The sequence below is a fragment of the Triticum aestivum genome, chromosome 2A (assembly GCF_018294505.1).
Source record: "Triticum aestivum cultivar Chinese Spring chromosome 2A, IWGSC CS RefSeq v2.1, whole genome shotgun sequence".
Taxonomy (NCBI): domain Eukaryota; kingdom Viridiplantae; phylum Streptophyta; class Magnoliopsida; order Poales; family Poaceae; genus Triticum; species Triticum aestivum.
The window spans coordinates 775,395,419-775,420,438 of record NC_057797.1 but is presented as its reverse complement, the minus strand read 5'-3'; the positions used below and the strand labels follow the sequence as shown (position 1 = coordinate 775,420,438).

The following is a 25,020-nucleotide window of genomic DNA, read 5'->3' as shown; positions in this document are numbered from 1 at the left end:
GCTTCCAAGGAACAAGGACAGAACGGTGTTGCATGGCACAAGTATTTCCATGACTGCCCGCGCAGGTCTGACCCGTGCGTGTCAACGAATATTAAGCGTTAGACTGGGTACCCTTGCCTGATGCTTACTTTTCTCACTTCTCTGTTTGTTGAAACTATACTGGGTCCTTGATGTAGGTGTCAGCCATGATGCCGTCGAACGAACGGAGCTAGATCACCTATAAATCATTGGTGTCAGCTGCCTCTCATCTACGCAAAAATTAAAATCACCGGCGAAACAGGCGCTATTGCGGCTGGAGAGCCTCCCCTGACGCCATATCCATTTTTCCACGATCTGCCCCTATGACCATGATGGTGGCGCGAGATGGCGTTAAATGGCTTAGCGGTCTGGGTCGCTGCGATTTCATGGGAACGGCTCATTTCAGCAGGCCGAGACAGTGGCCCAGGAAAATGTCAATCCAATGTTGCTCCGATAGACCAACTCGCCAAGGAAACCTATCTTCGTTCTATCCCCATTCCCTTGTCTCCCTCCCATCCGAAAAGCTTGCAACGAGGGCACTCTGGACCACGATGTCGTCTCAGCCAGTTCCAACTCCCACTCCATCACCAACAGATAATGGCAAGTTCCTCTTTGTCCGTTTGCTGATTTAGTAGCACTAGTACTGAGCTCCCACCTGAGAGCAAGCCACGGCAATCTTAGCCATGCCGCCATGCTTTGTTGACCCACTGCCGCATTATGTGCGGTTAGTTATCAACTTAAGCGGTGATGCTTGTTTATAATAGTCCTTGATACCTAAAATTTATGATGGTTATGTTACGGTTTGTATGTTGACTTATTTATGTCTGAATTTATACTGAAAATCCCAAGTTTTTTGCTGAAAAACTCCTATTTGTGGTACAGATATGCCCATGCTTTAATTCCCGCTAAATGGCTTAGCAGCCACTACTGCCCGCTACAGATCGTTTGCTCCTGCCCCTGCTTCGCCTCCCCTACGGGCTCGGGGGAGAAAACCTAAGCCCCCGCCACCACCTCTCCCCGGCCCTTCCTCGTCTCGCCTCGCCGCCACAGGAGGGTGCCCACTGGTGAAGCTTTGGTCGGTCCCAAAGAACGCGGCAGCGGGGCACTTGTTCCTTGCTGGCGAAGCGTGTACCTTCCTCCCTCCCACCCGCGTTGAGGGCTGCCGATGCTGCTGCCCCTCCGGTCCTGAGATGCTTCCTCCCGATGCGGCGTGAACCACCTCCATTGCTCGTCGTGCTGGCCGGGGATCTCATGCTGCTATCCGGTGGCGCATACCCCATGTCTGGCCTAGCCATGGGCCCGGGGCGTGCTTGATGGGCTACAAGCGGCACTCCCGACGGCTGCTGCTAATAAGGGTTGGGGCTGGTCGCTCCATTTCTCGATAGTGGTTGCATCCGATCAGATCAGCGAATGTCTCAGTTAGGTGATTGATTTGTGATGATTTCTTCTTCAGATATGACCGTGGCGACACACGCCGGCAGCTCGTACCAGTGAGGTTGCGGGATGCAGCCCGAAGGCTCCACTATGGGTTTTGGCAGCTCTCACTCCGGCTAGTTTGCCTTCGACGGTGAGATGCAATCTATGAAACGTGACTTGCCGCGGAGGGTATGGTTGTGTAGTGGCGATGGTGAGATTTCTAGCCCAGCGCATGTAGCTGTTGGGAGAGAAGTAATGGCGACAACAGATAATTAACTTCAATTTGGTGGTTCTTCCCGAGTACCTGGTCTCGAGCTCCGGGGGTGAAAATCCTAGTTCTGACACGACTTGCTTATACCTGGCAGTGGCGATATTTTTGTGTCGTGATCTTGTTGAAGACATTGCTCGGATATACTTGGACTTGTTTTCAGGATGAAAACTGAAAACATAGAATCTAGCCTTTGGTGGTTGGATCCGGTGACGGCGACGCTTGAGCGTCGTTCCCTCGAAGGCATTGTTGTTGTGTAGTTTGTTGATCCCCTTTGCTTTTCTCACACTTTTATTTTGTAGTTTGTTGATAGCTATTTTCCGTATGCTTCGCTGAGAAGGCATCCAGAAGCTTGACCCTAATTTCCACTTTCACCAAATATTTCATCTCTATGCACGTAATATCTGGCCTTTTGTACCTTCTAGCAGAACAACAATATTGCTACATTATGTTGGAATTAAAGACTCTTAGAGGAATAAAATAAAATTTAAAAAGTTCATATGTACATACTAGTTGAGCAAGGAAAGTAACTCTGAAGAAGTCACGACTTTGTTTTTTGAGGGGAAAGAAGTCATGACTTCTAACAGAAAAAAATGTGACAAAAGAAAATGCAAATCAATTCAAATGAGAAAGATAAGCAAGCCGTCATTGTCAAAATCACCAACTTTCCATCTGTTGGGCTGGCATACACATTCACGACAACGCCGGTCTAAGTGTCTAACTAGTGTCGCCGTCAGCCATGATGACATCCATGGAAGGGAGATAGCAGGCAGGGTCTTCTATAAATCTCATATGTGCTGCCTTGTCTTGCAGGTAGAACACGTACCTCCATGGCCGACAACATGGTCCCCGGAGAGAGCGAGGTGGTGTTCGTCGACTTCTGGGCCAACCTGTTTGGCATGCGGGTTCTGATAGCCCTGCGCGAGTTAGGCATGTCGTTCGAGTACATCGAGGAGGACCTCAGCATCCGCAAGAAGAGTGACCTGGTGCTGCGCATGAACCCGGTGTACCGGATGGTGCCCATCCTCATCCACCGTGGCCATCCCATCTGCAACTCCATCAACATCCTTGAGTACATCGACGAGGTCTGGGGTCACCGTCACGCCGAAGCAGGTGGAACACAGTTGCTCCCTGCCGACCCGCTGGAGAGGGCTTCCGCCCGGTTCTGGGCCGATTTCGTTGACCACAAGGTCTGCGACTAAACGCACGTCCTGCCTTACAACAATTTTGTCTTGTTTATTTCATGCTCACTGCATCGGCTAAAAATATTTACTTGATGATATAGACCACTTCTTTTTTCCAGCCAAATTTGTTTTATTAATGCAATTTCTTGAACTTTGACGCACACAAAAAATATCTATGCTGAAATGAACATGCTTGTTCAGTTTACTCATCCTTTGCTCTGATGAATTATTTTACCTAGGTGTTCAACACGGAGATGAGGCTGTTCAAGAGCAAAGGCGATGATGAGAAAGAAGCCGCAAAGGGGGAGCTAATCCGCCAACTCAGGCAACTCGAGGGGGCGCTTGGAGACAAGAACTTCTTCTCCGGCGATGAGTTCGGATTTCTGGACATTGTCGTCATCCCGTTATCGAGCATGTTTCGAGCGTATGAACAACAAGGAACGTTTGATCTTGAGGTGGAGTGTCCCAAGCTGATGCGGTGGGAGAAGCGGTGCAAGGAGAGGGAGAGCGTCAGGAGTACTCTTCCAGATGAGGAGGAGGTGTACAGGATGCACAAGAAGTGGTACGGCATAGAGTGAAATGAGCCATAGATTGTGCTCGAAACCTATCATGCTTTAAACTTGTATAATACTCCATCTATTATTGTTTGACACAAAAAAATAATACACTATGGGACGTGTCAGTGTACCTAAGTACAGGTAAACAAACAAAATATAGGAAAACTTGTACTCTTCTTATTAATCTCTCATCGAGCAAACAAAATTAGATTATCCGTTTACATATGTGCTCTGTGCTCTTCTGGGGTAATCGATATGCCTTGGGCGAATGTGTGTTCTTGTTCATGGGGCATCGCGGAAAGCTCCCAATTAATTACGTCCGCGAGTCGAAGTTGCGGACCATTTCCAAATAAGTTGCTTCAATGGTAGTCATGTTCAACTTTTAACTTTTTATTTAAACTAGCACGGTGGGAGGGCGTCGTGTTTATTTTGTGATGTCCAAATCAATTCTCACTTTTCCCTTTTTGCAAAGAAGGATTCTCATTTTCCCATGTATTTCATATGTGCTTGTATATAATAATCATGCCTAAAAACATGAAACGTCATATGAATATATGTCCGGTGCTTAATTTGTTATAAAGATCTTTGATTTCTTATGAAGTTAATAAAAGAAATATACACTTGTTGAGATGTAAGCCAAAAACTACTTCCAACCATTTATTTCCCCCATTCTAACACGTAATGTTTTAGACATGCAAAATACGAAATCTCAAAATATGCAACTTTGAACCTTAATATTCCTGTATATGAATACATTGTAGAAAATTAGAAAAATAATTTGAACCCAAAAAAAACAGTGAACGAACCGGTGGTTGGATGGTTGGTTCGACAGTGGTCTCCCAAGCCCACCAGGTTCAAGTCCTGGTGCAAGCATTTATTTCTGAATTTATTTCAGGATTTCTGGTGATGCACGTTCAGTAGGAGAAGACATCCCCGTTGACTATGAAGCGCCTTTGGTGACTTTGTCAATCTCAAAATGACATGTCGGCTCAATCTCTCGGAGATGCTCATAGGGTAGGGTGTGCGTGTGTTCATGAAATGAGTGTATGTGCATATATATGAGCAACTGCGTTTGTACTGTGTTAAAAATAATGACCAAAATATAATAATCAGTAAATAAATTGATGTACATATATCGCGCTTGTCCAGAAGTCCCTAGGCTATACAGGGTAGAGAAGAGTTTTTAAGCAAGTTCTCATAGTCCAAATTAGCTACTCCCTCCGGTCCAAATTAATTAATGCAATACAACTTTAAACTTTATACTAAAATTATACTAAAGTTGCGTCAATTAATTTGAATTAGAGGGAGTAATGCAATGCTCGGTTTCAGACATCGCTAGGTTAGGCAGGTTTACAGATCAGAGGGATATTATTACGTGAGAAAACTTAGCAAATCTGAGAGATTAGGCAGGTTATAGGCCGGGCCCACCCTGAAAATCAGGGGGGGGGGGGGTGTTATGATTACGTGAGGAAGCTATTAAGGCTCTGTTTGGTTCATAAGTCCTAGGACTTTTTTTAGTCCTAACTTATAAGTCCCAAGTCCCTACCTGTTTGGTTCTTGGGACATGTAACATGGACTAAAATACCATATTACAACTATAAGTCCCTATAAGACTCTCCTTGAGAGTCTTATTTCATAAGTCTCAAATGTCCACTTTAAGTCCCTATAAGTCCCTCCTGTTTGGTTTAGATGGGACTTATAGGGACTTTTTAAAGTCCCTAAACCAATAAGTCCTTGAAAACAAACACCCTCTAAATCTAAGAGATTGGGCAGGTTTAGGATGGGCCCACCCTGAAAATCAGGGGGTGTGTGATTACCTGAGGTAGCAAGCAGAAAAAAGTAAGGAGAGTAAATCGTGCGCATCTTCCTATAAAAGCGGGCGGCTACCTGAGGAGAAACGCTCCGCGCGTGGGATCGCTCGCTACAACGAGCGAACGCGAAGGAGTAAAACCGCTTGGAAGGCTCTCTGACCTCTCTCAAGCATGATGGTAACCTTTTATTAAAAAAAGACTTGCCCGCTGCCACCGCATCGCCCCCACTCGGACGGGATCGCAACCCTAGCCGCCGGGGCTCCCCGTACTTCCTTCCCTCCCTCCGCCACTGTCGGCCTATAGCCCGGGGGCTGATAGCGGTGGCGGGGGCCTTCCCTCTTTCCTGCGCCATGGGGGCGGTGCGGAGCCCCGCGGCGTGTGGTGGCACGGCCGATCTGGCCTTGGTGGCGTGATGGGCCTGCCTTGACCGGCGGCGGCGCGGCGGCCGCCTCGGCCTAGGACGGCGATGGTGGTCGGTGCGACGGCCGACCCTGCTTCGGGCAGAGCGGCCTTGGCTGCGTTCGGCGGCGACGGCCGGGTCTGCGGCGACAGACCATCTGACCTCGGATCGGCGGTGGCGGCATGGAGGGCCTGGTGGTGGGTCGACACCATGCGGTGTTTTCCCTCCGGACAGATCTGATCTGGCCGGTGCGGCTTGCTCGATGTACGGCGGCTCAGATCAGCAGCGACCCGTGCACACGATGCTTGATGGAGGTTATTCAAGCGGATCCGGGTGCAAACCTCGTTCTCAGCTTGATGCCAAGACCGGCGTTGGCGGCACTCTTTTGTGTCATTACCTTCTTGAAGGCATCGCCGTGGAGAAGCTCCAGACCTCTATCCGCTACCTCTGGGCCGGGGAAACCCTAGATCAGTAGATCGGATGACGGCGGCGCGTTGGTGTCGTTTCCTCCTTGGGAGCGTCATTCTTGGAGGCGTACACGGGATCGAGGGACCAGTGGGCGGCTTTTTTGGTGGAGCAGGGCTTCATCCTACACATTGATGATGGCGGATCTTGGCGGCGTGGCGCAGTGGAGACTCGGCGCCCGATGCGCGGTGATGGACTCGTGCAGGAGGAGGTAATTTTCTGGCGTCATGATGGTGTCGATGGCAGAGTGGCCTGACAAGGTAGAAACCTCAATATCTACTCTGAGGACTGACCTGTGGAAGATGGCGGCGATGACACATGTGAGTGCTCAGACCAGTTTATGCCCCAGACCCGGTATGTGGCTCGGCTAGGGTTTCTAGTTTTTGATGATAGGCTTAGGTGAGTTGTCTGGGTATTTGGCTCAGCTAGCACCCCTTCATCATATGGATATGAGTAGTGGCATATGTTGTCAAGATGGCGGATTCAGGCATATTTTTGTAGTACTTTGTAAGGTCCTCGAGAATAAACAATAAAATGGTCACATGCATCTTTCAGATGCAAAGGCTTGGGGTCATCCTCCTTTTCTAAAAAAAATTAAAAAAAACTTTCCATGTGTTGCGCATACACATACATATATACCAAATAATTAGTGCCGATCTACGTGTCTCACTCGTGTGGCCGTCAGCCATGATTCAACTAAAAGGGAGCTGGATCTGCTGTTAATCTCATATTTACTGTCTTCTTGAACAAATTCCAAGGGCACACTTTTTTTAAACTAGGCAAAAGATTTGCCATTTTCATTGAATAAGGAAGAAAGTTTAGAGTTTGTGGCCAGAGGTCGAATTACAAAATATCACTCTCGCGGCAATAAGTTACGCAAGTGTTTAGCCCCAGCAAGACACCACAGACTACACTCCTCTTTTATCTTTGTGACAATAACTCCGACTGGCACCGTAGCATTGCGGAAGACCCTTGCGTTCCGTTCCTTCCATATCTCCCATGAAATGAGCAGGATGAGGAAGATGAGCGGCCTTCGGGGTTGCGTCATTCTGTACGCGTTGTATCCCCACCAATCTTTAACGGAGTCCATATGGCCCCAATCCAGGAGGTTCACGTCATGAAGGCCAAGCCAAACCTTTATCATACCCCAAACTCTAACAGTGTATCTGCATCGGAGGAGTAGATGCGCCGCCGTCTCTTGAACTTGCTTACAAAGGGGGCATAAGTTGCAATTAGGCCATCCCCGCTTTTGTAGCCGATCAGCTGTCCAAATCCTATTGTTAATAATGAGCCACGCAAAAAACTTGCACTTTGGAGGTGCCCAAATCTTCCAGACTTTCTGCACAAGGTCCGTGTCCACTAAGCCCCGGAATTGAACCTTGTAGGCCGACGCAGCCGAGTAATGACCATCCATTGTTAGCTTCCATGAGATGGTATCCGCCCTTTCTGGATTTAGATGGATGAGAGAGAGCTTTTCCCACAGGTTGACAAACTCGGATAGGTGATCAACGCAGATGCCCTCGCTGATGTTAAATTGGGAGACCCAGAAATTGTTGTGCAACGCTTTATGGACAGAGCAGTTCTTTTTTTTTTGGATAGATAAAAAATATGGGGATTAATATCTTTGGGTCTCAACCCCTCAAGCCAAGCAGACTCTCAGAAAGAAGCCCGACTGCCATCTCCAATCTCCCGCAACCCAAGGGCACACTATGGGTTATTTCCATGTCCGATACCTTTGGCTGCTAGCAACTAATTAACCAACTGCTTATTTTTAGACTTAACTAACCAACTACTACTCTACAAGAAATAATAAACACAAAAATTACCGGCACACATTCGCTACTTTATGTCAGGTGACATAGGCCCACTAACATGTGGGCCAGCTGACTTTCGGTCCCACATGCTAGTGGCCCCAAGTCACCTGACGTTAAGTCAGGTCATCCCAGCCTAGAAATTACTATTGTAGGTGCAACCATATAATAGTTGGCAAGATGTTATACTTCATTGGCATACTTGAACCAATAAAATACACACCTCAGTGAGGTGTCATGTACTTGCAAGTTCATACACAACCATACATAGGTAGTCCTGAAGTTCTTGGGCTATACTCTCTCTGTTTCAAATTATAATGTTTACAGATTTTGTAAAGTTTAGCCAAGTTAACAGAGAAATATCAAACTTGGCCAAACTTTACGAAATCTGACTATTGAATAGAAATATACACACTATATTTTCTTCAAAGGGGGCACGAGGTAGGAATGAGTATTTTAAGCAAGTTGTCATTGTTGAAACTAGATAATACTCCGCGCGTTGCTGCGGCGATTTTTGGTGTTTCTGAGTAGATAGAAAAGATGATGACAATTTGAATCAATAATATGATGGATTTTATATAGAAGTGATAATAATCAACAAAACAATATATTTCATGTATAGGTGATTCAAGTTAAGTACACTAGTAGAAAACAGGGCTATGGTCCAGGCCGGCTCAGCCCATTAGTCCCGGTTCAGTCTAGAACCGGGACCAATGTGGGCATTGGTCCCGGTTCGTGAGCCCAGGGGGCCGGCCGGGCCACGTGGGCCATTGGTCCCGGTTCGTCTGGACCTTTTGGTCCCGGTTGGTGGGACGAACCGGGACCAATGGGCCTCGCTCCTGGCCCACCACCATTGGTCCCGGTTGGTGGCTTGAACCGGGACCAAAGGCTTCCCTTCAGTCCCGGTTCATGTCATCAACCGGGACCAATGAGGTGCCTATATATACCCCCTCGCGCAAGAGCAGAGCACAGTGCTCTGTTTTTTCTGGCCGAGGGGGAGAGGGCTTTGTGGTGCTCTAGCTCACCTCCTATGCACATGAGGTGTTCGATGGAATGCCCGAGCCACACTACTTAAGCTTTCTCCTCTCGAATCTCGACCTCCAAGCTCCATTTTCCTCGAGATTTGTCTAGATTTAGCGGTCCGTCACGCCCCGTCCCTGTCTTCACCGCCGTCGATCACCCGCGCCTATCTCATCACCGACACCGCCGTGGTGAGCCTCTTGTTCTTATCTTCTTTCTGAAAGGAAAAATATTCTTACTTGTATGTTTAGATAGATACTTGTATCATTTTCTTACATTTATTATTGCATCTTATATAGTGCGATGGTTTTGGTATCCAACCCCGTCGGCCCTCGTCCTGTCTATGATTCGGATTTGGTATGTATATTATCTTTATAACTATTGGTTCATTTATTGTTTATGAAAATTATGCCGACCAACGTGACATAGATTTTATTTATCTAGGATGTATGTAAATCGGAAATGCCAACCGACCCTATTGTCGAGAGGTTAAATTTAGTTGAAGAAGAAAACAATTTGTTGAAGGAAAAAATAAAAAAAATTGAGGAGGAGAAGATGATATTGGAGTTGCATGTTGCGGATGTCGTCGATGATCACAAGATCAAGATGGATGCAATGCGCTTGAAGATTAGAAAGATTAGAAAATATGACATTCATACCGAGGCTTGGTATCATTATGCCGTTGGATCAATTGTTACCTTGGTTGCGATTATGATCGCATTTGTTTTCGCATTGAAATGTTTTACATAGTTTCAATGTATGGTTTAATTAATTAGATGCTCTGGAGAGCTATATGTTGTTAGATGAGAACTATGTATGCACTTTGGTTTTAATGTGATGATGAACTTCTATTAATTTGGACACTTAATTATATATAATGCACGTAGATGAACCGGCAATGGATGTACCGTGACAGACACACCCGTGAGTACATTAAGGGCGTGCATGAGTTTCTCGATGCGGCTGAGGCAAACAAGCAGAATGGTTTATTTGTTGTCCATGCACTGAATGTGGGAATACGAGGTCTTACTCTAACCGGAAAATCCTTCACTCCCACCTGCTTTACAAGGGTTTCATGCCACACTATAATGTTTGGACGAGGCACGGAGAAATAGGGGTTATGATGGAAGACGGCGAAGAAGAAGAGTACGATGACAACTATGTGCCCCCTGAACACGGTGATGCTGCAACGGGGGGAGCTGGTGAAGATCAAGAGGAACCAAACGATGTGCCCAATGATGCTGCCACAGGTGAAGCTGCTGAAGATCAAGAGGAACCAGACGATGTGCCCGATGATGATGATCTCCGCCGGGTCATTGTCGATGTAAGGACGCAATGCATTAGTCAAAAGGAGAAGTTGAAGTTCGATCGCATGTTAGAGGATCACAAAAAAGGGTTATACCCCAATTGCGAAGATGGCAACACAAAGCTTGGTACCATACTGGAATTGCTGCAGTGGAAGGCAGAGAATGCTGTGGCTGACAAAGGATTTGAGAAGCTACTGAAAATATTGAAGAAGAAGCTTCCAAAGGATAACGAATTGCCCGACAGTACATACGCAGCAAAGAAGGTCGTATGCCCTCTAAGATTGGAGGTGGAGAAGATACATGCATGCCCTAATGACTGCATCCTCTACCGCGGTGCATACAAGGATCTGAACGCATGCCCGGTATGCGGTGCGTTGCGGTATAAGATCAGACGAGATGACCCTGGTGATGTTGACGGCGAGCCCCTCAGGAAGAGGGTTCCTACGAAGGTGATGTGGTATGCTCCTATAATACCACGGTTGAAACGTCTGTTCAGAAACGAAGATCATGCCAAGTTGATTTGATGGCACAGTGAGAACCGAAAGAAAGATGGGAAGTTGAGAGCACCCGCTGACGGGTCGCAGTGGAGAAAAATGAGAGAAAGTATTGGGATGAGTTTGCAAAGGACCCAAGGAATGTATGGTTTGCTTTAAGCGCGGATGGCATTAATCCTTTCGGGGAGCAGAGTAGTAATCACAGCACCTGGCCCGTGACTCTATGTATGTATAACCTTCCTCCTTGGATGTCCATGAAGCGGAAGTTCATTATGATGCCAGTTCTAATCCAAGGCCCTAAGCAACCCGGCAACGAAATTGATGTGTACCTAAGGCCATTAGTTGAAGAACTTTTATAGCTGTGGAATGGAAACGGTGTACGTACGTGGGATGAGCACAAACAGGAGGAATTTAACCTTAAGGCGTTGCTGTTCGTGACCATCAACGATTGGCCCGCTCTCAGTAACCTTTCAGGACAGACAAACAAAGGATACCACACATGCACGCACTGTTTAGATGACACTGAAAGTATATACCTGGACAAATGCAGGAAGAATGTGTACCTGGGCCATCGTCGATTTCTTCCGACCAACCATCAATGTCGAAAGAAAGGCAAGCATTTCAAAGGCGAGGCAGATCACCGGAAGAAGCCCGCCATGCGCACCGGTGATCACGTGATTGCTATGGTCAATGATTTACACTACGTAATCTTTGGAAAGGGTCCCGGTGGACTAGCTGTTCCGAATGACGCTGAGGGACACGCACCCATGTGGAAGAAGAAATCTATATTTTGGGACCTACCCTACTGGAAAGACCTAGAGGTCCGCTCCTCAATCGACGTGATGCACGTGACGAAGAACCTTTGTGTGAACCTGCTAGGCTTCTTGGGCGTGTATGGGAAGACAAAAGATACACCTGAGGCACGAGAGGACCTGCAACGTTTGCACGAAAAAGGCGGCATGCCTCCGAAGCAGAAAAAAGGTCCTGCCAGCTACGCTCTTACGAAAGAAGAGAAAGAAATCTTCTTTGAATGCCTGCTCAGTATGAAGGTCACGACTGGCTTCTCGTCGAATATAAAGGGAATAATAAATATGCCAGAGAAAAAGTTTCAGAACCTAAAGTCTCATGACTGCCACGTGATTATGACGTAACTACTTCTGGTTGCATTGAGGGGGCTTATACCGGAAAACGTCCGATTAGCCATTGTGAAGCTATGTGCATTCCTCAATGCAATCTCTCAGAAGGTGATTGATCCAGAAATCGTACCAAGGCTAAGGAGTGATGTGGCGCAATGTCTTGTCAGTTTCGAGCTGGTGTTCCCACCATCCTTCTTCAATATCATGACGCACGTCCTAGTTCATCTAGTCGACGAGATTGTCATCCTAGGGCCCGTATTTCTACACAATATGTTCCCCTTTGAGAGGTTCATGGGAGTCCTAAAGAAATATGTCCGTAACCGCGCTAGGCCAGAAGGAAGCATCTCCATGGGCCATCAAATAGAGGATGTTATCGGGTTTTGTGTTGACTTCATTCCTGGCCTTAACAAGATAGGTCTCCCTAAATCGCGGTATGAGGGAAGACTGACTGGAAAAGGCACTCTTGGAAGAGACTCAATAATATGCAGGGGCGGATATTCTTGGTCTCAAGCACACTAAATAGTTCTACAGAACTCTACCTTGGTGACCCTGTATGTCGATGAACATAAGAACAGTCTGCGCTCCAAACACCCGGAGCAGTGCGACGACTGGATTACATGTGAACACATCAGGACTTTCAGCAGTTGGTTGGAAACACGTCTCAGAGGTGACAACACTGTTTGTGATGAGTTGTACTTGTTGTCCAAGGGACCATCTTTGACTGTATTGACTTACAAAGGATACGAGATAAATGGGAATACATTTTACACGATCGCCCAAGATCAAAAGAGCACCAACCAAAACAGCGGTGTCCGCTTTGATGCAGCAACCGAGAGCGGAAAGGACACATATTATGGTTACATAGTGGACATATGGGAACTTGACTATGGACCTGATTTTAAGGTCCCTTTATTTAAGCGCAAATGGGTCAATCTGTTAGGCGGCGGGGTACAGGTAGACCCATAGTACGGAATGACAACAGTGGATCTGAAAAATCTTGGGTACACTGACGAACCGTTCGTCCTAGCCAATGATGTGGCACAGGTTATCTATGTGAAGGACATGTCTACCAAACCGAGAAAAAGAAAAGATAAGGAAGCGAATACATCATACGATGAGCCAAAGCGCCACATTGTTCTTTCAGGAAAAAGGGACATCCTGGGAGTGGACGGCAAGACAGACATGTCTGAAGATTATGAAAAGTTTCATGAAATTCCTCCCTTCAATGTCAAGGCTGACCCAAGCATCTTGATAAACAATGAAGATTATCCATGGTTACAGTGTAATAAGCAAATGACACAAGCGAAGAAAAAGTGAAGACTTTCTCCCGCAACTATTATGATGATACCATGCCAAATTTGTAACAGACGAACATGCTACCATTGTCCGTTTTATACATGCACATGCTATGTGAGTGAAATTATGATACCATGCCAACTTTCAACCTTTTCAGAGTTCATTTTGAAATGCTTTCCAATTTCAGAGTCATTTAGCTCAAATAATGAATTAATAGCAAACAGAATGAACTACAAAACTTTTATGAAAATAAAAACAACCAATTAAAATATTATGTTATGATCAACTAAAATAAAACTATAATATTCTTCAATAGCAAAAAGAATATAATTTTTATGACCTAAAATCAAACTATAAGTATTTAATTGTAAGTATAAATAAAAAATAAATAGCAAAGAAGAAAAAAAATTCTATTTTTATAGTAAAGTTATTCATAAACTAGTGATTCACACAAATTTTATAAAATTCTAATTTAAACTATTCAAAATTTAAAACTAATGGCACTAGCAGAAAGTTTATAATTTTTGTGACCTAAAAGCAAAAAGAAATCACTAAAAACTGTAAGTATTTAGTTTTAAGTAGAAATAAAAAAATAAAAAACCAAAAAACTGTAGAAATAAAAAAGAAAAAACCAAAAAAAATGCCACCTACTGGGCCTCCACGGCCTGAATACGACTAGAAACCCTACATGGGCCAGGATTCAGGCCCACAGAGGCCCAATAGGCCCACAGGCAGTAACAAGTTTAGGCCCGAAAGCCTGCATTAGAGAGGAGCTCGAATGGGAAGGCACAGCAGCGCTTATAAACTAGTGCCGGCGCCCTTCAGCTAGCGATGTGGGACTAAACTTCAGCTAGCGATGCAGCACAAGGCCATTGGTCCCGGTTGGTGGCACCAACCGGGACTAAAGGGGGCATTGGTCACGGTTTGTGGCACCAACCGTGACCATTGCCCCCCTTTAGTCCCGGTTGGTGCCACCAACCGAGACCAATGGCCTTTGCTTCCCGCCCTTTCGGCTGCCGAAAATTGGCCTTTGGTCCCGGTTCGTCGCACCAATTGGGACTAATGCCCACCTTTAGTCCCGGGTTGTGCCATGAACCGGGACTAAAGGCTTTGCTATATAAGTTCACACTTTGGAAATTTTCACTCTCGTCTCTCGCAGTTGACGCCGCGACGCCGACGCCGCCAGGCTGCCCCGCCGTCGCCGTCGCCTCGCCCGTGCCCTCGCCGTCGCCCGCCCTCGCCCGCGCCCTCGCCGTCGCCCGGGCCCCTGCCCCGGCCTGCCCCTGCCCCGACGTGCGCCGCCCCGGCCCGCCCCCGTCGCCGTCGCCCGCGCACCGCCCCGGCCCGCCCTCGCCGTCGCCCGCACCCCTGCCCCGATGCCATCCTCGCCGCCGACCTCTCCTTAGCTTGGTCCGGCCGCCGGCGCCCTCCCTTTGCAAATTTTTTTAGGTTATTTTCATTTGTAGAAATTTTTTATGTATCTAGGAATATTTTTGTTCATAGATGATAGATGATCAAATGATGATTTTTTTGTTCATAGATGATAGATGATCAAATGATGTTTTTTTTGTTCATAGATGATCATATGATTTTTTTAGGTTATTTTCATTTGTAGAATTTTTTATGTATCTAGGAATATTTTTGTTCATAGATGATAGATGATCAAATGATGAATTTTTTGTTCATAGATGATAGATGATCAAATGATGTTTTTTTTGTTCATAGATGATCATATGATTTTTTTTAGGTTATTTTCATTTGTAGAAATTTTTGTTCATATATGGATATTTAGGGGGTCGAGGGTCGAGAACTAGTTTAGGGGGTCGAGGGTCGAGAACTAGTTTAGGGGGTCGAGGGTCAAGAACGTCGGACATTCATGAGAGAGGCGGGGAAGAAGGGGAAGAAGAGGGAGAAGAAGAGGAGAGGAAGAAGAGGATAAAAAAAGATCCCCTCTATTCTTTCTTCTCTTCTTTTTTCTTCTTCTTCCTCTTATTTTTTTATCGGGAACGAGGGTCGTCGAGGGGTCGAGGGGGGGGGGACGGCGAACATTCATGAGAGAGGCGGGGAAGAGGGAGAAGAAGAGGAGAGGAAGAAGAGGAAAAAAGAAGAGGAAGAAGAAGAATAAAAAGAGGAGAAGAAAGAATAGAGGAGAAGAAGTTCTTCTCCTCTATTCTTTCTTCTCTTCTTTTTTCTTCTTCTTCTTTTTTTTATCGGGAACGAGGGCATGTCAAGAGTGTCGTCGAGCGGTCGGGAAACTAGGGCTTACCCGAAGAAGGAGAAGAAGAGAAGAGGAAGAAGAGGAGAAAAAAAAGAAAAGGAAAAAAGAGGAAGAAGAAGAAAAAAAAGAGGAGAAGAAGGAATAGAGGAGAAGTCTTTGTCAGTTCTTCTCCTCTAGCTATTCCTTTCTTCTTCTCCTCTTTTTTCTTCTTCTTCTTCTTCTTCTTCTTCTTCTTCTTCTTCTTCTTCTTCTTCTTCTTCTTCTTCTTCTTCTTCTTCTTCTTCTTCTTCTTCTTCTTCTTCTTCTTCTTCTTCTTCTTAATTTTTATCGGGGGTTCGAGGGTTCGAGGGGTCGAGGATCGCCGAGGGGTCGAGAGAGGTTTCCTAGTGTCAAAGTATTGAAGAAATCCATGCCTTCATCATTAGCCGGAAGTAACCAGGGCATGTTGGTACGAAGTTCTGCAAAGTTGTTCTGGAATGGAGTCCCGGATAGAATAATTCGCCTTTTGGTACGAATTCAGCAAAGGCCTTCCAAATAGCGATATTCGGAAGGCTCTTGCTGAACTTTGTACCAAAAAGCGAATTATCCTATCTGGGACTCCGTTCCAGAACAACTTTGAAGAGCTTCGTACCATCATGCACATGTCACTTTCGCCTAATGATGAAGACATGGTTTTGTTGAATCCTTTGACACTACGCAACCTCCCGACCCCTCGGCGATCCTCTCGAACATGAGAGGAAGAAGAGGGTCGTCTAGGGGTCGAGGGTTCCAGGGTCGTCGAGGGTTCGAGGGGTAGAGGATCGCCGAGGGGTCGAGAGAGGTTTCCTAGTGTCAAAGTATTGAAGAAATCCATGCCTTCATCATTAGCCGGAAGTAACCAGGGCATGTTGGTACGAAGTTCTGCAAAGTTGTTCTGGAATGGAGTCCCGGATAGAATAATCCGCCTTTTGGTACGAATTCAACAAAGGCCTTCCAAATAGCGATATTCGGAAGGCTCTTTCTGAACTTTGTACCAAAAAGCGAATTATCCTATCTGGGACTCCGTTCCAGAACAACTTTGAAGAGCTTCGTACCATCATGCACATGTTACTTTCGCCTAATGATGAAGACATGGTTTTGTTGAATCCTTTGACACTAGGCAACCTCCCGACCCCTCGGCGATCCTCTCGAACATGAGAGGAAGAAGAGGATAAAAAAAGAAGAGGAAGAAGAAAAAAAAGAGGAGAAGAAAGAATAGAGGAGTTCTTCTCCTCTATTCTTTCTTCTCCTCTTTTTTTCTTCTTCTTCCTCTTTTTTTTATCGGGAACGAGGGTCGTCGAGGGACATAGATGTAGTGTCGTCGTTGTCGATATATACCCCCTTCCGATAGCTTACTATGATTAGGTAGCTAGTTCTACGTTTGGCACTAATATATCCATCTGTCATGTTTGAATAATAATTGCCATGTTGTAAATATTTGTAGAAACTATGGACACCGCCTTAGACGAAGCAACAAAAGAAGCATTGTTGAGGGACATAATCGCAGAAGGAAGTGATGCCATCTCATTGTTTCTCAACGAAACCGATGGTCTGGAAGGAGAGGGTGAACAAGCTGGCTACGGTGACCTAATGCCGGTGCAAGAAGAAGAACATGAGGACGACTCCGGTGACCCAATGCCGGTGCAAGAAGGAGACCGTGATGACGGCTCCGGTGACCGAACCGAGTCCGGCCAGGTATATATATTAGTTAAGCCTATGCTGACTAGCTGATTGATGCATTCATTGTTTTGGTATGTACACATATTAATTAAGTCTTTGTTCTTTTTTCTAGCCCTCCGGATCGAGCACAACTTCGGTAAAGAGACGAGGCCCGAAGAAAAAGTTGAGCTCGGATGAAAAGTTTGAGATCATAGCAATCGCGCCCGACGGCCAACCTATTGAACCCCTCCGGACAAAGAGCGCATTTGTTGCTCAGTGCGGGGTTCTGGTTAGGGACAAGATCCCGATAAGCATCTAGCAATGGTTTAAGCCGGCTACAGAAGACCCTGAGGTGTCTTATGTCAATGATATGCAGAAAAATGATCTTTGGACTGAGCTGAAGTCAAATTTCACCCTACCGCCTGAGGATAATCCAGAGAACCCAGTTAAAGAGAAATTAATCAAGTCTTTTGCTCTGAAGAGGATGGGAGAACTATTCAGGAGGTGGAAGAAAGAGCTGAATAAGTTTGTCGAAAATAATGAGACACCAGAATTCAAGGGCAGATATGAGAAGATCATAGATCACTGGCCCGCATTTGTGGCCCACAAGACATCAGAAAAGAGTAAGAAGATGTCGGCGACAAACAAGAAAAATGCTGCGAAGAAGAAGCTTCACCATCGCACGGGGTCAGGTGGCTACTTCGTAGCCCGGCCTAAGTGGTCCAAGACTGAGAATGATCTGGTTCATAAAGGGATCGAACCAGAGACAATTAACTGGCCAGACCGTTGCCAGACTTGGTTCTTCGGGGCTGGCGGAACCCTGGACCCTGTAACAGGGAAGTGCATTTGGACGAATGATCAAATGGACATACCAGTCAGTAAGCTTAAGCAGTATATCGAAGCAGCGCAGGAAGGGACGTTCTTTCCAGACAGAGAGAACGACGAGCTCACAATGGCCCTCGGGAATCCTGAGCACCCTGGACGGACACGAGGCACGCCAGGCTCCGTTCCATGGAAGGTTGGGTTTCCGGGCGCAGGCGGTTACAAATCCCATGAGAGGAGGAAAAAAGTGCAGCAGACCCAAATACAGGCGCTGCAAGCAAGGGTAGACGCGATAGAGGAACGAGAAGCAAATCGCAGCAAACGTACTGCCGAAGTCTCCCCCGAAGCTACCCCACCATCTCAGCACAAAAGCAGCGTGGCTTCCACCGAGCTGCTTCAGCCGGAGCATGCCTTGACGGCTCCTGCCAGCTATCCCGTGGATGCTATAACGGAGTCTCAAAATTGCCACCTTATGACGCAATGAATGAATTTGAAGGTCAAGGCGGCTGTTGGCTCTCTTTATCCTACTGAACCCGGCGCAACTTTTCACTGCCGGCCGCTTCCAGAAGGATATGCTAGGGTGATGGTGGATGAGATAACGGAGGGATTTGAGGACCTCCAGCTTGACCACCCTACCGATGAAGGGGAGACTCGGCTGGGGTCTGCTCTGAAGACTCCATGCCTATGGCGGAAGGAGCTCATCAACCTTCCGAACTGGACGCCACCGCCTCCTCCTCCTCCTCCGGCGAGTCAGGGCACTCCGCCTCCACCGCCTCCTCCTCCGGCGAGTGACGATCAGGGCCCTCGGCCGGCTCCTTGTCTGGCGCGTGGCGGCACTCCGCCTCCTTCTCCGCCTGCGCCGACGCGCCCGAGCAGCCAGCCTCCTCCTTCTCCGCCTCGTCAGCAAGGGCGGAAGAGACCTGCCGCCGCTCCAGCTGCTCCGGCGCGTCGTAGTCCTTCTCCTCCGCCTCTTAAGCAAGTAAAGAAGACAACCGCTCCATCTGCTCGGTCAGCGTCTAGCAGTACAACCAGAGGTGGGAGGACATACAGATTCGGTCCTTCTCTGAAGACTCCAGAGAAGTTACCATATGAGAGGACCCTGGAGGAGAACGCCGAGATCGCGCGAGAAGAAGTGAGGAACTTCTTTGAAGGGGTGAAAGCAAAGAAACATCCACCTCCGGAGGATAAGGTAGATAGGGTGAAAGTGAAGCGCACTCTGGCTGCCTTGACAAAACCACCGAAGTCTGATCCGCCGAAAGGAAACTATGACCGCATTATTGGAAAGGAATTTGCCGAAGCGGAGCGGTCGGGAAGTACTGTCAGTGATCAAAGGCTGAAAGAACGACGAGCTGGGAAACAAATTGCCCAACTCGGCGAACAAGCGAAGCAATCGTGCCCCCCGCTCAAGGTGCCTAGCCACAATGTCGCTAATGATCCGAGGATGGTGCCCGGTTATAGCAATCTTGCAGATTACCTGCCCGACAAAGTACATTATGAACCCATGGACGTGCAGATACAAAGATACGAGTACGGGAAGCCTCTCGTCAAAGATGAAAGATCTCTATCAACGATGATGCGAAGATTGCATGATTGGTACTTGAAAATCTGCAGAGACTCTGGGGGGAGGAGTACTTTGTATGTGAAAGTTAAAAAGGAGCATGACCTCGTTGGAATTGATCTGTTGCCTGTTCCATTTGAGGAGTTCTATCAGTTTTTCAATCAATTGGCCCTAGATAAAACAACGGTCGCCTGCTACTGTCTGTAAATAGTACTACTTATGTCATTAAGTTTCTCTATATAGCTTAGCTCTTTCATTGCATGTATTTATAATCATCCTCACTATATTATGCAGATTGAAGATCGCCGAATTGAAGAAAAGACAAGTCGGTGATATTGGGTTCATTAACACATATCTCATAGATGCAACTCAGGGTAAACTTCATGCCGCAGCTAACGAGGCCAACTTGCTACGATCGTTCGTAATAAATCAAAACAAAGATATAATACTCTTTCCTTACAACTTCAGGTGAGTGTTACTGTCTTGTGCGTATTCGGTTTCCCTTATATATTAGTCAAGGTTATATAATGTAATTCATGAGTTATGCATGTGTGTGCAGTTTCCACTATATTCTCCTAGAGATTAAGCTTGAGCAGGGAGTAGTAACCGTCTTGGACTCTAAACGAAAAGATCCCCAGGAGTATGCGGACATGACTGAAATCCTCAAGAAGTAAGTTAAATCGATCATTATCCACCATATCAGCAACTTTGTTCATTTCCTGATATCAAGTAATTGTTTTCTTTGTCCGGCAGGGTTTGGAGAAAATTCACCAAAACAGTTCCGGGACTGCCGAAGGAGATGGAATTTAGACACCCGAAAGTAAGTACTATAGTAGCATGTTCCGCGCATCTCCTAGTGATTCAAGCGCTAGTTTCATCAATACCATTTAGCATTCTTGCTTATCAGTTTGATTGACCTCTATTTCTTGTAAAGTGGTTGTGGCAGGAACAAGGGAATGATTTCTGTGGATACTACATCTGCGAGTCCATCCGCCACACGACCTGTGAGCGGGGCGGGTACTCTAACGAACAATATGAAGTACGTAAATAACAACATTCACAATTTAATTTTATTACCATCATTTGTGTTGAGTTTCATTCATTTATATATATATATATATATATATATATATATATATATATATATATATGTATGTATGTATGTATGTATGTATGTATTGACCCCCTTCTTTAAATTAGATGTTTCGGAAGCGGGATGAACTCCTAGCACCAGCTCGCATGCGAGCAATTCAAGAGGAATTGGCGGCATTCTTTCTTGACCACGTGATCCCTGAAGACGGAGAATTCTATGTGGACCCTGAGTCCGTATGATTATATTTGTAAGAGATAATTATTGTATATATGTAGCCGGTAGTGTCAGATAGATATACGAGAACTTGTTGTTCGACCAATCTCTCGGAGAAGGAGAGGTGGTCAATATCACTTCTCTCTGTATGCATATATGTTCATGACGATCTTCTGTTTCCTTCGTTTGCTTACTAGCTAGCCAGCGTGTCTAGTCATCTCTATACGTATGTATAGTACGTAGCGTCGACCAACCACGGACATAAGAGAGGACACTTCTCTCTATTAATTATAGCTAGCTAACACAATATATGAAACACCTAAATTAACCTCCCAAAACTCCCAACCCCCCCCCCCCCTTTCAAAAAAAACAAAAACCCCAGCCACAGAAATGCTGACGCGTGGATGCCTATTGGTCTCGGTTGGTGCCACCAACCCGGACCAAAGGGTCTCCTGACTGGGCTCTGCGCACTACCCACGTGGAGGCCGGGTCGGGGCATTAGTACCGACACTTTAGTCCCGGTTCAGGAACCGGGACTAAAGGCCCTTACGAACCGGGACTATAGGCCCTTTTTCTACCAGTGGTAGGATCTATTTGATTTTGTTTTGGGGTGCTTTTTGGTTAGTGCGACCCTGTAGGCCCTTTTTCTTCCATACTCAACAATGTATCCATGGTGTGTTGAGGCGCGGACTCGCATTTGGAAGTAAAAAAAGATTGTTTCTTATTTTCCTTAGAGAGAAAAATACTGGTTCTTTTTTGTTCTTCATTATTGCAATTGCATATACCTATTTCTTCGGAGCTTCTCTTTTTCTTTTGAGATCTAGAGTAGAAAATTCTACTCACATTGGAGCAGTACATTCAGTTAGCACCAGTGGTCGAAGGCTCTCCAGAACATCAGCAATCTATGTATTTCTTCCGAGCTTCTCTGATTGAAACGGTGGAAGAACATGCCATATCGTTGTTTGAAGAAATAGTGGAATTCAGCAAAGATACATGTCCAGGTTTTCAATCCCGGTAGATGCACATAAAAGGTGAAACAAAAATATATAACAAACAAATTATGTTATAAAAAAGTTTGTTTTCATATGAGAAACGGAGCAGTGCGTCTTTTGATCTTTGTTGCTAATGCCTGATACAAAACACAATTAAGAACAGCAATGAACACTTCATTGTCCCCTGAAGATGTATTGCTAATATCTTCACATCATTAAACATCAGGCAATGCAAAAGTTATCTGAAAAAAAATTAAGTAAAGAACCAACAGGCTTGTTGCCGCAGAAATCTAAATACGCATAGTCATATTTGCCAGTACGCATCCCTGGTTGCAATTCAGAATAAGCAGTGAGGATCGTGTAATTGCTACGTAGAGAAGGAATAATATATAAGGAACTAAAGAACGTAGGGAGATAAAACATGAGATAACAAATACGGCAGGAACCAAGTGTTTTTGAGGTTATATGTGGCTTTCTCACCGGTCAAAACCCATTTTCCATGAACGGGAACATCCATCATAATTTCCATACGTCTACAAGAACGGACCAAGTCAATCACGATGTATCTCAAGCAAACAGCTAGGCACGTAAAGAGCATTGTGTGCTAGCCAAGCAAAACAGCCACAACGAAGCAATATACAAGAAGAAAAACATACAAACCACATAATCTCCTATTCCCAGGATGACATGACATGGAAGTGGGAGGGACCAATTAAATGAACATATATTCAGATTTCAGAAGAAGGATATACGTACAGATCAACAGGGTTCTGTAGCCTTTCGTCCTCTGGCTTCGATATGGCCGTTGAAGAACATGGGGAGAGCAATTTCTTCGCTCCTCGTTCAATTACTCTACGAGGAAGCTCGCAATCAGAAGGCATACGATGGAAACACACAATTACACGGTGGCGGCGGTGCCATCGGAGGTAGTGGTGGATCTACCACAGGGGTTAGCAGGTGACCCGGTTGGCGGAAACAGAGTACTCCCCCGCCAGCCCTCAGCCTTAGGGTCGAGTTCCAGCCTCCAAATCACCATGGCGGTCGAGCTCCAACCTGTCAGGTGTGATTTTAAGAGAAGAGAAACATACAAAGAATATGGCCCAGGCCAATATGAGAGGAGGGCGCTTCACCGAGCGCACGAGTCAAGAGAAATCTATCGATCTAATCCCTAGCGCCGGTACTGGCTAACGCACCTTCGCACCGATGCCGCCACTGGATGCCTCATCCTCCGCTGGATGCTCCCTCGTCCGCGACTCCGCGGTACTGCTTCTCAGGCGCTCAACCTCGACGGCTCCACGATCCGGGCATGGCCAGACATACGGTGGCCTGGTCCTTCACACAGAGCTTGCTGTCGAGATCGAAGGAATGTGGGTTGGTGGAGGAGACCATTAGTCAGAGAAGGCGGAGTGCCGGCGTGCAGATTAATAGGAAGAGATTTGGTGCGGAGAGAAAATGAGGAGACATATCTGCTGATGTAGACGATACGGCCGCAGCGCCACATTCAAGGAGAGGCGTCTTTGGTGGGTCATTTACAGCTGATCCGTCTTCATTGAGGGGAAGTATGGCTGGGCTTTGGCTGGTTATTTAAGTCAGATAATACAACCTACAATGGCCATATAGATAGATGATGATTGGAAGAAAAATGCTGATGTGGCACAACTAATGACGTGGATAGGCTGCATGTAAGGAGAAATAGGATAGTGGGGATGAACTATTTAGGTATTATAGATCAGCTAATTAATTCTTAATTAAGAAATCTACTACCTCCATTTCAGTTTACAAGTCCTACGCGTATACCTAGGTTGCCAATTTTATCACCCTAATATAAACTATATAACACAAAAATTATACCTTTTGAAAGTAGAAACTCCGAAGTTTATGTTGGTATATTTTTCGTAATATATGACTTGTATCAAGTTGATCAAATTGACGACCTAGAGGTACGCGCACGCCCTGTAAACTGACGACCTAGTAGTTGGATTGCAACACTCAAAGTAGCCAGGGAGTGGGCTGTTGGGACCTCCTGTACCTTTATGGTTCTTTGACCCCGACATATTGGACTTATTTAACGACGCATGCGTTTGCTACTTGGAAGGTTCCCCTCATCTCTCTCATATGTTAACTTTTTGTTCATTTAGACTTACTAAATGGATATCTTTTAGGTCACGTCATAGAGGCGAACTTTCCACATGTCGGGCAAACACATACATACACAACAATGCCGATCTAATTAAGTGTCTAATTAGTGTCAGCGATGATGCAATGGATAGGAGTTGGATCTCCTGTAAATCTCATATGTGCTGCCTTCTTGCATCAGCAACTCTCAAAGCTAGGGAACAAGCACAGAAGGGTGAGAGTTATTTACGTATTAAAATACTTCAAACTATACTTGTCCATTGAGGTAGAAGTCAGCAGCCATAATGCCATTGAACATCGATCGAGTGGAGCTGGATCGCCTATAATTCCTAGGTGTTCTGCTGCCTCTGCGCAACAAGTTGCAAGGTTTAATTTCTTGTACGAGTAGAGTCAGTGTACTTGAACCAAGAAAATACACAGCTCGATGAAGTACCATGTACTGCTCTTTATGTAGTACTAAAACCCCTTCGGTTCAGCCTAACCCATCTTTCGTCACTGCTGACCGTAGTTAATTTAGAGTAAACTAAAACCCCTTTCTGTCATCGCCTATAAAAACCCTCTGAAACCTCAAACCTAGCACACCAAAATCAGCATCACCCACTAACCGAGCTGCCACATACACTTTCCTCCTACTAACAATGACACCAAGGCAGCGCCGAGGGTTATGCATCAAGCCTTGGAGAGGGCCACTCCCCCGTCCGGGGATCACGCCGCCGGTGGCGCTGGCCGCATTCATGCCGGATGCGCTGGCCGATCCGTCATCTTCGGCGGAGCAATGTCAAGGCGCCGTAACGCTCGCGGCAGCGCATGCATGCAACGATCATGCATCCGGTCAAACAACGCTTCGTCCCATGGGCCTTTTGCATGCGGAAGGGCCCAGCAAGGGCCATGCTGCTCGTTTGGGACGTACTATCAGAAGGGCCGACGTATTTCTTCGCCAAACGCATCTACGCCCTAATACTGCCTCCGTCTGCGCGTACTCTCGGACTGCGCCGCCAACGTACGCTGCTGCCCTGCGCCGGCCTTCGCCGCAGCTCATGGCTGGCCGGAACGGCAACGCGCCTAAGGGGCCTCCTCTGGCCGGAGTTGCGACGCCGAACCCCGGGCCACCCGCCGGCTTTGGTGCTG

At 46.3% G+C, this 25,020-nt stretch overlaps 1 protein-coding gene across 1 annotated transcript; it reads left to right on the top strand.

The window, feature by feature from the left end:
* Positions 1–341: 341 nt before the first annotated feature.
* LOC123038282 (glutathione S-transferase U19) lies at positions 342–3,464 on the top strand. Its single transcript, XM_044462149.1, has 3 exons — positions 342–622; positions 2,520–2,892; positions 3,126–3,464. Exons 1-3 carry the CDS (start codon positions 342–344, stop codon positions 3,462–3,464), a joined length of 993 nt encoding a protein of 330 aa, XP_044318084.1.
* The last annotated feature ends 21,556 nt before the right edge of the window (positions 3,465–25,020 follow it).